Consider the following 14,338-nt stretch of genomic DNA (forward strand, 5'->3'; position numbering starts at 1 on the left):
CTGAATGAATATTTGTGGGAGGAAAACCCTGTCGGTAACTTCCCAAGTTATACACCGGCATACCAAACTGGGCTCTATCAGCTCACGAGTACCTACCAGAGACTAGTATCAGAATCTGGTCTACTCAATAGACGGAAAGAGATGTATGATCACCACAGTAATCAAGAGAAAGATCACAAGACAGTTAGAGGGTACTAAAACACCTAAGCTTTGTAAACACTCATCAACTGGGACAAACCACTGGTTCACATCACTTGCTTACCACTAGATGGCAGTCCCAAGGACCTGGGTTACCACCCCCATCAATCACACACACACACGCCCAGATTAAGGCATGGACTTTAGAGGCTGTAGCCCAGGCTGCACCAGCAGAATATCTGAATTTTGCATATCATTCCCTAATGTTCAATTACTGAAGTTGAATGTTAATGATAACTAAGGCAACTGGAGAGAAGAGTTTCTCCAAGATGAAATATCTAAATGTTCACAGAGCGACAGTGGGCACGGAACTACTAAACAGACTTGTTCTCACAGCAATGTCGTGTTGTCATTGCCTACGTCAACCGCGCTCTAACACAGCTCCAGTTGGAGCTATGTGTGATATATGCCTACAAGGAAAGATTACTACCAAAATATACTAATATATTGTTTAAATATATGGATTTCTCCCTCTGGTATCAATAGAAGGATTCATAATCTTAAAGAAGAGATTATGAGGCATTTTAATGATCTTTTAGCTTGCTCCTTGTGCCTTTAAAAGTATTTTCTTCTACCACATACATTTTACAGAAAATATTTGTATGGTACTGTAATAGGTACAAGTGCACTGCACATTACATAATTCTTATACAAAATTAATACACTAACAATGTTTCCTGGGTATGGATTAAGTGCTGGTCTTGAGTGGATGGATCTATTGAATGAAAGAAATGTTGGCCTATAAGCCACAGAGGAAAAAACATTTCTTACACAGCAGTGTTTCCATTGATGGCTCAGGTTATCGTATGTATGTCATTAATAAAACAAATTACTTACGGAAATAGATATTGCCATTATTATTCTACTTACTCAATCACAACTATCTCTACAAAAAACCTCAACAGTCCCACCCACCTGTAAGCCAAATTGTTTGCATATACAGCCAACGCTCCCCATAACAATGTAAAAAAAATCGTGATAGCTCCATCGACTACCGTCGTCTTCGTGTAATCACTCACGATATCGTAGGCAGTAAACCACCAGTCACTAAGGAAATAGCCTGTGCAAGATTAAATAGCAAATTTAGTAAATGACTCATAATTAGTGTCTATGAAAAAGAGAATATTTCAGCTTAGCACAACTTTCTATAGTTGAAAAGCTCTGCAATGTTCCCCATTCAACAAACAAAATCTGAATATTTCAAAATAAGTTTCATAATGTTATTTACATCTTAATAATTTTGAATAACTGGTTATACAACAGTAGCCTTAAAAATTTAAATAAAAAACAAAAACCAGAAGGAACAGAATAATACGAGGATGCGTGTCTTAGCACTCGGTAGAATAAATTCACCAAGTGTATTGCATTAATATTTGAAGAAAGAACCCTAGAAATTCTCTATGTTTTGCCTACTGAAATACTGTATGTCTTTTCTTATCTCTATTTTTTTTTTAAGAGCAGCATTGTTTATAGATAAACAGCACAACTAGCCTATCTACTGAATGTTCTCTGCTTCTGCATGCAACAATATGGAGTAAAGCCATCACATACATTTACATGGCATAGTTTAGTACCTGTTTTATGGGCAGTAGCATCCAACTTCATAGCTGTATCACAATTACAAGATTAGGCTGTTTTTTCTATTTATTTACCTACTCACATTATTTTTACCATTATCAAGCTCTCTGAATGCAACCTATCTCATACAAGATTAAGATACTATATTACAACATAAATACTCAGGCAACAAAATCAATTGCAAATGCTCTGCCTGCAATATAAGATGACTCACCTAATGCACTCATAAATGTGAGAGTGTACAGAATGGTAGCAATAACTGGCTTATCTTCAGCATGAAGTTTGATGCCCAGACTTTGGGCAATAATGAACCAGAGCCAGAAAGGGAGTCTTCGTGACTGCTGCATTTGCCTTCTGTTAACCGAGGAATCCTGTCCTTGGCTCTGCAGCTCTTCTCTTGCTGTTATCTGAAATGTAACTTGTTCATAAAAAAAAAATTCTCATATACACTTCTCATAAAATTCCCATTGTTCTCATATACACTGAAATTCAACAAGAAATAATTCAATTTACAAGATGTTTTACAGTAATACATCAGTCATGTAAATCTAGTGAATACTGTACTGATGTAACACCAAGCTGAGCATAGCTCTCTTTCTGTAACTACAACTTTTAGATACAGTAATAACAATTAGGCAATAACATATACACATAAAAGCACATACATACACTGTACAGTATGACAATTATTCCACCCTAGCCTTCATGTGATTTAATTTGCATTTAAACCCCCATAAAAAAAAAATTAAAAATAAAAATTAAATGCATTTACACTACATACTTGCAAATTTGTATCTGGTGAACGATAGTAATCCAGGGAAGCAATCGATACAGTGCGTTGTCGAGACATTATTTCCTTGACACCCAATCTGTAAAATAATAATACAGTACTGTAGTAATACTGTATAATAATAATTCATTCTGTTGTGGTAACGGCATCCAGTGTTAGGCTTATAATATACATGTTAGGCTTACATTCAGGTCCCTCCCAAAGATAGAACTACTGACCATTCCCAGGATGCAACCCCATAACAAGCCGACTAACTCTTGGGTACCTACTTCCTGCTAGGTGAACAGACCCATTAGGTGATAGGAAATGTACCCAATCATTTCTGTCCCACTGGGGAATTAAAACCCGGAATTTCCGATTGCGAGTCGAGAATGAACCTAACTGTACTATCGGGACTTTCACAGTTTATCCATACAGTGCAAGAGCAGAAATGGATTTTAATAATAAAATGCTTCTAATTAATTTAATGAAAAACTGACATTGAATGTAATAAAATGCCTCTTTCTGATGGGTCTTTGGTGGATCCTACCTAGCACTCTCTACCCAATTCAATACGTGCCAAGCTCTTGCAAGACATTATAAGCCTACCAGAGACCAGAGGCATAAAACCTGGTCATTAAGATGAGATCTTTGAAAGTACAGTTTTTGGGACAGAGAAACTGAAACTAAACCCTGAAGTAAAATGTCTAAATGAAGGTGGGAATGATGAAGAAATTAATTATTTTCTCTATAGGGTGATAGGGATTGGGAAGCCTGTGAAATGGTATACAAAAACAAACCAACAAAATCGATAATGGAAAGGGGAGTGAACATATTCCTGAAAATTGTGTATACTGTACTAAGAAAAATGGGGCGAGGTAAAAAAATACTGGAGTTAAATGATATAATACAACTTCAGATGCTACATATTGTCACACCAGAAATGAATCTTGAAGATATAATTTCAAATGAGGCAGGATTTGACCGAGGCCTTCTTTCATTTAGGGGAGGAAGAGTAGGAGGGATCGGGTTTCTGCTTCCGGACAAGAGAAGAGTGTGTTGGGAGGAGAGGGGCAGTGATTGCAATGTAGTTTGCAATGCCATCAACAATCTCAGGACCTAATGGCAGAGAGGAAAGACAAAAATGGAGATGGATACATAGCTCAGACAGGCTTTCATTTGTAATGGAAGTGCTGAATGGAAGGGAACTATCAAGAAAGTGCCAAACCATTACAACTATATAGCACTGGGAACAAATCAAGATAAGGATTAGGGGTGGGACGGGGGGGATGGAGTGTTGCCCAACCACTTAGACGGTCAGGGATTGAATGCCGATCTGCATGAAGCGAGACCGTCGCTCTACTGTCCAGCCTAAGTAGAAGTGCTGACACACACACACACACACACACACACACATACACACACACACACGTAAATAATGCAACCATGCATGGAGGATGAGCAGGAAACGGCTGGGAGGAAGGAATGGGAATGAAGGGGGGGGGGGGGTTCAAGAGTGACACTCCTAGTTGTAGACTGAGGAAGGGCAGAAGAATGATACGAATCAGTTGATGTCTCAGTGGTGAGGGCAAGAAAACAGTTTCATATCAGGAGACCAGGAGAGTGGATCAAAGTCTCCTGTTGAGCAGCACAAGCACATGTAACATTCTAGAAGAGGCTGTGCACCATAAATGATGCCTTGCCTTGGAGAAGAGGGCATTGTCCTTATGCTTGAGGTTGAGAATAAACTGTTCCACTTTATAGTAAATACAGAATCATGAAAATGCAGGGTGGGAGTAAGAATCTGAGGGGGAATAAGTGTACGTGTGTGTAGTAGGAGAAATATGCATATACCAAGATATATTCAAATTAATTTCCTTGCACCTCCAACCACTATAGAGCCCAACAAGGCAAGATATACCCTCCAGTGACCACTTAACCCAAATCGGGCAAAATTCACTAGCCAAACTTACAGATTTAGTCGGGCCATGTTGAGCCTTCCACTTTTCCTCTATTCCTGCCCCTAAAAAGTGTTTTGGCCCCCAGGAACCACAACTCCTGGGTATATTCAAATTCCAGATGAAAGATATTGAGGAATATGGTACATATACATGAAAATGCATTGTTGGTTAGGCCATAAAATGTATTTCCTTGTACACCACCACAGCAGACAGGAGTAAGAAGCTGTTGCCACCCTTACCCACCCGAGGGTGGCGTACAAGAGTCCTCTCACCATATGAAGATAGCATTCATGAGGGAAGTATCATTCATAGTATGAAATATGCTCCACATGTCCTGGTTATGCTTCTTTTCCTACCTCATAAATGTTTATCCCAACTATTTTAAGGAACAAAATATAAGGAAATTGTGGCACATACAAAATAGTGCAGACCGCATCCCAAACCCATCTGCTGACAGAAAGCGATAGGTATAACCTAATGCAGTTCACCTGAAACATTACTAACAAAGAACCATGAACAAGCTTTATGATGGCTACAAATTTTTCTGACAAAAGATATGAACAAGTGAACAAAGGTCACTTCTAAACCTTACTGACATATGAACAAATCATATACAACGTCAAACTTCCCTGACAAATACAAACAAGGCAACTTGGATCACTTCAAACTTCACTAACAAAAAGAGCACGAACAACGTAACAGTTTGTAAATTAAACATTAAATTTGTTTTTATGATGTGGTTTAATTACTGTTCAATGAACTGAATTGCATTTAGTGTTACAGATACTTACATCAAACCATCTATAGTATCTTCATTTGCTGAATGGCAAGAAATATAGTCGTTGCCTGATGATGTGCCATTTAAGGTCGAGTCATCCTTTTCATTCACTTCACGTTCATCAAAATTGTTGTCCCAGTCTATATAAACTATGTTTGGATACATATTTTTATTCATTCTATTAACTTCAAAAGTTGAAGTATCAGAGGATGTGTGATAGGTATTATCTTGAGCCCCAACACATTCAGACAAGTCTGAACCGGATGTAACATCACGATCAATTAAAGGCATTTGAGATGGTTCATTGTCATTTCCCTGGTGCCTGTCACACCTTTTCTCATAGGTGTGTTGTGATACGCAAGACCTGGGAGTTGTATCCCAGGTCTTGTGTATGGTGGGTGTATCTGGCATCATACACACCTGCTTTTCCAGTGCTGTATCAGCCAATACATGGTCAAACAGAGAACAGCTTTCCATGACATTGTCACTTGTGCTGCTCATTTTCTAATTTGAAACAAAATGCTGTCAAGACTTTCGACTCTGGAAAATTGTCTAATCCTTAATTTCATATCTCCAACAAATATCCGACAGCTCACAGAACATTAGGAATATACTGTACATGATGAAAAAGACCGATTCAGTATTATACTATGGTTTAACTTGTACATCAAGCTATTTCCAAATCCTGTGACATTTGTTCCTTAAAGAGCACTAGAACTACTGTTTGAAATCACTGCAAGTCACATGTAATATGTTAATGAATCAAGGGTCACTGATTCAGATTCAATACACATGATGCTTGAACAATTGTCCAAGCATACCTTTATCCTGTTATCTGCCCTTATCACTAGTAATCATACCATTGTAATCTAGTGATAGCACCAGTGCTTACAGTGCAGTCACCTAAGGTAATGTAAAGTTATATCTTGCTTCAACAAATGCTTAAACTCTACAGTTTAAATCTTGTAGAGGCCTTTTTTTTTAAGAAAATATAATATTTATTCCATTATACTTATGATAGGAACACCAGGATAGTCAAATATAGATTGCATCAACACTCCTGTGAAGCCAAACAGCCATAATTCAGAAAAAATTCTAATACTCAAAACATTTACTGAAAGAGCAAGGAGGAATAGAAAATGCAGTAAAGAAAATACCCCACAGCAGTGCTTATAATTGCACCCATCCCTAAATTATTTGTTATGATACCCTTTTCATATCACACACGTGCCACAAGAACAAACCCCCTTCAAAATCATCTAGCTAAAGATTATACAATATAGCTAGACAAAAATTGAATATCACATTATACAGTACTTACCAGTTCTTATCATATTCCACTACCTATTCTCTTTAAAGAAAAGATCAAGTGCAGAATTTAATTAAACATTTCTGGGTGGCCTTAATAGCTCCTCAGCAGAGTCAGCTGTGGGACCCCAGACACAATTCTACCAGACCTCTGAACTTGTGCAGGTTTACCGAGCACAAGGATCAGAATCAACTGTGCTCATTGATGGGACTATTGAGATCAGATATCAATCTTAAACCCCCCCTAAAAATTTTTTTTACAGAAAATACAGTTACAGTACCTGGAGCATATCTGGAAAGGGTTTCGGGAGTTCTTCTACTCCCCGAGCCTGGCCTGGGGCCAAGCTTGACTTCTGATAACTTGGTCCAACTGGCTGTTGCTTGGAGTGGCCCATTGAAGCAATACAAACTATGCATCTTGAATAAAGAGGGAAGAGAAGTACACCAAGGCAAGTAGTAGTTTGCTAATGGTAAACAATAATTGTCCCAGTACCCATGTGCACCATCAGTCAACAGCTCAGGTTACTCATGGGTCAAGTCAGCCTGTAACCTCCCTCGCATCTTGCCTGCCAAGATGCACCCTATCCCCATGGTAAAGAAGAGCAACAAGATATAGGTACAGAAAGCTACTGAGGCCATCTAGAAAAGGGTTTCATTACATTCAATGCTTGATTTCTGGGTTGGCCCTAGGTTTACTTTACCCTGTGCATTCTCACAACCGAGCGTCTGGAAACTGACCTTGCTTTTATCAGATTAATAAAATAACAAATCCAAGAAACATGCAGGTCATGTACTGTATACACAATGCAGAGCAAGGACAGGACTTTTTTTTTTTCTTAGGCACACAACTAATTTGTTAAACTCTTATCAACAGGTTAAATTTGTTAAATTTGTTAAATTTGTTAAACTCTTATCAACAGGTCTTAAGTATGGGGTATCAACAATTAAGTATGAAGTTACACGCTCTATTCGGGCACATGGCTAACACAAATGAAGAAGCCCCAGAAAGAAGAACACCCAAACCCCCTCAAGAAGATAACTTTGGTGAGGAAATGGAAATGTGAACCAACACCAACTGAATGTAACCTTGAAACAACTAACAGGCTACGGACACGCAAGGTGGGTAGCATATGCATAATCATGAAGCGTAAATAGGAACCAAAATCATCTACATACAGCTTCTCGAGACAACGTCTCAAGGAACACTTTACCAGTTGTCTAGAAGATAAAGGTATATCAATAACGATATTTTGACCGATACGTAAACTGCCTTATTACAATGCCACAATACGTACATACTATAAAAGACACTCCCATACCAATAATCAAGTTGTTTTTTCAGATGATAGAATGGAGGGAATTCCGAGCTTTTTTGAGGCTCAATAGCTCCCACAGCTTATACACATTACTGTATTACCACATGCCCAATACCAACTCACCAGGCATCTCAACACTTTCTCATTGGTCTTTTAGAGACAGGGATAAAATTCCTGTTCCTTCACAGAAACAAAACGCGCTAAATATGTCATAGATATCGCACACTGAGGAAAAAGCCTGCCAAAAAAGACAAAAAGGGTCACAAAGGTACATATTTTGCTATATTTTGAGGAGTGTCTTCTTCGTTGAACTTTCTGGGCAGGGTGATGGTGATCCACTAAATTCAGAACTGACCTGTGCTCAGTATGGCTTGATAGTGTGCCAGGTAGCTGACACTTCTATTCTAGTCTAGTGCATTTCATTAGAGTATAGCCTCATAGAGAGATTTCCATTCCTGTGTTTGGTAGAGGGTTTTTCTTAGTACTTTCTAGGTGGAGCAATGATGAATCTCCAAGTTCTTAGCTGACCTGTGCTCAGTGTGGCTTGGCAGTATATCTAGTTCTTACCAAGCACAAGAGTTCTTAACTAGGGGTTATTTATACATGAGGAGTATGTTATGCTTTTCAACTTTAAAATAAATTTTAAGTACATGGCAAAATATTGAAGAAATTGGTCATGGCCTTTGTGAGAAAGTTGGAGTATGCAGTGGTTGTATTGTGCCCATATCTCAAGAAGCACATCAATAAACAGAAAAGGTGCAAAGATATGCAACCAAATGGCTCCCAAAAGTGAAAAACAAAAGTGAGGAGAAATTAGAGCCATTAAATATACCAAAGCTTTAAGATAGAAGAAAATGAACCGATATGATCATTACGTACAAAATAGTAACAGGTATCGACAAAATTGACAACGAAGAATTTTTTAAAACTGCAACTTCAAGAATAAGAGGACATGGGTTCAAACTAAGGAAACAAAGCTGCTGAAAAGAACATTGGAAAGTTTACTTTTGCAAACAGAGTAGTAATCAGTTGGAACGAGTTAAATGAGTAGGTAATAGAGGCCAAAAACTATCAGCAGTTTCAAAAGTCATATGACAAGAGTACTGGGATGACAGGACACCATGAGCGTAGCTCTCATCTTGTAGCAACACTAAAGTAATTTCACTTGGGTAATTACATTAAATTGTACCAGGTCCTTGGGGAGTCAATAAAAACCTACTAGGGACTAGAGGCCAAAACCTGGCCCCCTCATTGGAGCACAGAGAGTCCTGGTAGTACAGTTAGGTTAATTCTCGACTCGACTGGGAATTCTGGGTTCGAATCCTGTTCAGGACAGAAATGGTTGGACATATTTCCATTCACCTAATTCATCTGTTCAAATAGGTACCCCAAGAGTTTGGCAGCTGTTGTGGGTTGCATGCTGGGGAAAGTCAGTAGCTTGCCCAAGGGAATCTCGATACACAAAACTACAGACTTCCTGTTATCAACAACAGGAATTACATGATTATCCTATAGAGAGGCAGGGAAACTCTTGACAAAGCAGTATCCGATCTAATTCAATGTGCACTTGGCTCCTCATTTTGGGTGCACAATGCTAACCCAACAGCATACACTACTATTGAATTATGTGTTAACGTATTTTCCATCCTGAGCGAGATTTGTGTTGCTTCGCTATGACAGAATTTCAGTAAATATGACATTTTGCACCAAAAACTCTGAAATAAAATTTAGAGCCTCTTGCACCTAACGGATGCAGGATAATAAGGATAAACTGTCCAGAGTGGTGCTGCCGTGAACATGTTGGAAAGTAATGAAGCTGATTAGACTCTTTAATCATAGATATTAATTCCCTCGGTACTCCTAATACTAGACATACTTTGAACTTTGGTAATGTGCATCTCCAATGATCCCCAAAAATGGTGATGGATTAGATACCAAGAATGGACAACAACAAAAATTAAATAAATGAATAAATAAAACTGCTATATAAAAAATGATGAAATATCATTAAAAAATGGGTTACCACACACTAACAAAACTAACTGCTTTAAACAATTAGTCAAATATATTTAAAGTAAAAATATAATAAATAGTCAAGTTGCAAATAAAGTTACATTACATGCAAATACTGTACTGTTGTTATTGTTGATGAATTTAAGGGCGATGACGTAATTAGACGTATGTACCCTGCCAAACTAGATTCCCGGTATGAAAACAAGATGGAAAACTACCCTAAGAGCAAAACGTAGCCAGATGGCAAAATAAAACTACCCAGTGGCGCAGACCACCTGGCAACACCCGATTATCCCGGCAGGGCAGGTACTGGCAACCCACACCACCCACAGGGTAACAACCCTGGCGGAAGGAGAGGCAGGTGCCCTCCACCTCCAGAGGGAACATAAGACTCCAGACCCCCGCTCAACGGCCGAAGTACAAATCAGAAATCGAGTATGTTCACTCACAGGACGAGTGACGCTGCTCAATAAACTCGCCCATTGGGGCAAAATTAAAAACAATAAAAAATAAAAAATAATTCATCAACGCCCCCGAGGCAATACAGTATGACACCTAGTGTCGCAACCACCCGAGCAGTTGAAGGAAGATGCTTTATGGCAAAACGTAACCTTATGAGCAGGAAAAGTGAAACGGTAACCGGCGACCCCTAGGCGGAGCAGAAGTCAGGCGTCCACACAGTGTCAAGGTTGAACCAGGAACCTCCAAACTACGAGAAGACTTTTTTAACGTCTCGGAAGCAACAGCTGAGCGGCTCTCCAGGTCAGGGAGTCGATCTATAAATATTTACTATGTGTTTTCGTAACTTTCTTAAGTATAACATCTATAGATTAGATTAGATTAGATTAGATTAGATTAGATTAGATTAGATATTTTATTCGTGTAAACGTACATACATTGAGTTACATACATAATGTTGGATTTAAAGATAGAGATAGTACATACAATACCTAAAGCCACTATTACGCATAGCGTTTCGGGCAAGGTGTGGGGAAAAACCCCCCACTTAGACTAAAACTTAATAGTAATTGAGCTTCAAGTATAATTTGTATTGAAAAAAATAAAAAAATAAAAAGAAGGGGAGAACAAGGCAGAGAATAGCAATTATACAAGTTAGAATTTTGTTTGTTTGTCTTGTTACAACTTTCCTTCAGTGTAGTGAGGTCTTTAGGTTTTTCTTTATGTAGGGGTTCCATGCTGGGACAGCTTACTCAATAACAGGTCTCACATAGGATGTTTACAACACTCAGAAGGGATGTTAACCAGACTACACACTAGAAGGTGAAGGGACGACGACGTTTCGGTCCGTCCTGGACCATTTGAGTTATTCTCAAGTCGATCGACGATTGTTTCGGTCCAGGATGGACCGAAACGTCGTCGTCCCTTTACCTTCTAGTGTGTGGTCTGGTCAACATACTTCAGCCACGTTATTGTGACTCATCGTCTGCACTCAGAAGGGATCTTTGTTCAAGTTCTTGAAGAAAAACCGGAGGCTGCCCTCGTTATTCTGCTGACGCATGCCTCCGGTGATAATAATAATAATAATAATAATAATAATAATAATAATTTATTTAGGAACAGTACATACATAGTTGCAGCGTTACAGTACAAACATTATGTTAGATTTAAAGATAGAGGTAGTACATACAATACCTAAAGCCACTAGTACGCATAGCGTTTCGGGTTCGATAGGTCGAACATCTCGAGTTGTGTCCACTTCTAGGTCTTTAAGGTCTTTCTCTTTTCCAGAAGCTGGAAGCTGCCTTTCCTTCATGATGTACATGCATTTGAGGTATTCTTGGTACAGTTCCTATACTCATAACCTTGCTTTTGTCAGGCTTAAAATCTAGCGGCCATTTCAAAGACCATCTCTGGATATTGTCTAGTTCATCTTGTAATATATTGCACTCCTCAGTTCTGATTCGCCTCATTAGCTTAGAATCGCCAGCAAACATGACAAAAATGAGATTAATTCCACTGTTAGATTACGTATATTAGGAACAGGTTGGACCCTAGTTCCGACCCCTGTAGTACTCCACTCGTTACCCCCTTCCAGTCTGATTGCTCTCCACTATGACTCTGCCTTCTTCCTGAAAGGTACTCCTTCACCTATTAATTAATCATTGTGCCTGGGGACAGGCAACCAGTGTATATATACATGTTAGGATTATATCGAGTTCTTCCCCAAGGGCGAAGTTAGAACACCTTAGAACATTATGTATTAGAGTGTCACCTTATTGAAAAATATAGAAATAAGGAAATAAATAGTGTACCACATCAAATTGTTTGGATGTGTGATAATGGTATAATAGACAGTATACTTATGAGCTACAAGAATTTTGCCCCAAGAATGTAACAATTATATGCTGTACTTGCTGTATGCAATGTTAAATGGGATTCTTGTACTGGTATGTCTATTTGTACTCACTGAATTTGTGCGCCCCTTGAGGGACTTGAAGTAGAGGGGGGTAGAAATAGCCTAAGCTACTCTATCCCTTTGAGATGTATTTATTGCTTATCTCAATAAACATACTTGAACTTGAACTTGAACTTGGGCCCGCCCCGGCAGCACCCAGTCTTTAATTTGGCACCTTTGCAGGACCTTGGTTTAAGCCTACCATGTATACATATACTGGCTGCCTGTCCCCCTACACAATGATTTATTATTACCTATTATTTTATTGTTTAATTTAAATATTAAAAAAAATAATTTATTTAATTATTATAGTAAGTACTTAATAATTTAATAATAAGTAGTAAGTACATAAATATGATTAAAAAGTACAGTTTAGTCATAGGAGATTCCTAGATTGGAATTCACTACCAAATTTCAATTTATCCAAGTATTTTTAGTGTGAAATGTTGTTATTATATGCATAAATTGTTGTTTTAATAATAATACACTTAACCACTTGGGCTGGACGGTAGAGCGACGGCCTCGTTTCCTACAGGTCCCCGTTCAATCCCCGACCGCCCAAGAGGTTGGGCACCATTCCTTTCCCCGTTCCATCTCAAATCCGTATCCTGACCCCTTCCGAGTGCTATATAGTCGTAATGGCTTGGGGCTTTCACTTGATTGTTCCCCCACCACCCTGAATAATATTATGAGAGCAGTGTTTACGGGCTATTCATGCCCGTGCCACCTCTTGGGTGGCTTAATCTTCATCAATCGAGAGCAGTACGTCCTAACCAGACGTTATATGGTGATATCCTGAACAGTTGATAAATAAAAGTAATTGCGGAACTCCAATTATCTAATACTTATTATAAATGGTATAAAACCTTATCATAAGCCAAGGGATTTGTAGTTCAGTGTTTAAAGGGAATTCGGAAGTAATAATAACACAGCTGATGCCATCTGTCGGCAGAAGAGAACACTATCAACTGGCAGGTTAATAGTAGTCATAAGATACAGCTTACGCCATCTGTTGACATCAAATTACACCTATAACAAATTACCCCACAAAATACAACTAACGCCATCTGTTTTTTTTCCAACGCACTATAAATAACCAAACAGCAACCCATAAGATGGGTTGTTGTGCTCGGGTAGGAGGTTCCAAGCTCCGCCCACAAGTGGTATGGGGTGCATAATCAATGGCATATCATTGGTAGAAACGCTTTGTTGACATTCACACAACAGCCAATCACAGGAAGGGATCAGCTATAGGTGCCATCCACTTAGTAAATCATCTTAATTCAGCCCACCAGTCATGCTTATGGAATTCTGCTTTAACTTTAATTTACCCCAAAAAGTAAAGTGTTAATTATTTAAAGTGTTAATAAAGTGATAATTAAATGTTGCAGGATATAACAGATGCTATATAAAAATGGGCTGGCTACCTAACTTGAGACGTTATTATTGGGGGTTGCCTTGACACAAATAATGATACGCTGCTCTGCCCTCTTATGCGAGTAAATTATTCAGTTAGATGGAGATTTCTGTCAGGTGCAAAACAGAATTTGTTGTTCTTTTTCACAACAACCTTGTTGTTGTGCACAAGGACCTATTTTTTAGTTAAAATTTTATTCATAAAAGAGTGTTGGTATTAGCCGCAACAGCCAATCACAGGAAGGTATTTCTGGAAGCTCGGTCTCCTTATGGACTCAGCACATCGAAATAGCTCATGACTCTCTGTTTCATCTTTTGTATATACAAACTATGACTTTTTTCGATTACTGTTATAATTAATAATATGAGATATAAAAGTTTATATACTGCCTTCTCATTTGTTCCCTTGTAATTTGTAACTCACTTGTAACACTTATGTGATGTGCTTCCTATTTTAACCTGCTACGTTAAATGGGATTCTTGTATTGTGATTTGTGTATTTGTACTCACTGAATTTGTGCGCCCCTTGAGGGGACTTGAAATAGAAAGGGTAGAAATAGCCTAAGCTACTCTATCCCTTTGAGA

The 14,338-nt window shown here is 38.5% G+C and overlaps 1 protein-coding gene and 1 long non-coding RNA gene across 12 annotated transcripts in view; one reads left to right on the top strand and one right to left on the bottom strand.

Moving 5' to 3' along the window:
* Window positions 1–14,338, bottom strand: part of LOC123761078 (uncharacterized) — a 47,348-nt gene that overhangs the window by 20,621 nt on the left and 12,389 nt on the right. The window contains exons 1-5 of one of the 11 annotated variants that reach the window (XM_045746999.2): window positions 10,533–10,684; window positions 6,874–7,009; window positions 2,558–2,645; window positions 1,991–2,183; window positions 1,114–1,258 (exon numbers count right to left, since the gene is read on the bottom strand). In XM_045746999.2, coding sequence (XP_045602955.2) covers window positions 1,114–1,258; window positions 1,991–2,183; window positions 2,558–2,626 — 407 coding nt within the window. In that variant the 5' untranslated portion in view covers window positions 2,627–2,645; window positions 6,874–7,009; window positions 10,533–10,684. The other 10 variants (XM_045746996.2, XM_069339424.1, XM_045747000.2 and 7 more) reach the window with 10 other exon arrangements.
* LOC138373288 (uncharacterized) lies at window positions 7,431–14,135 on the top strand. Its single transcript, XR_011231113.1, has 2 exons — window positions 7,431–7,711; window positions 11,671–14,135. It is a non-coding gene; the product is annotated as an uncharacterized lncRNA (long non-coding RNA).

This window comes from Procambarus clarkii, chromosome 41 (genome assembly GCF_040958095.1).
Source record: "Procambarus clarkii isolate CNS0578487 chromosome 41, FALCON_Pclarkii_2.0, whole genome shotgun sequence".
Lineage (NCBI taxonomy): Eukaryota > Metazoa > Arthropoda > Malacostraca > Decapoda > Cambaridae > Procambarus > Procambarus clarkii.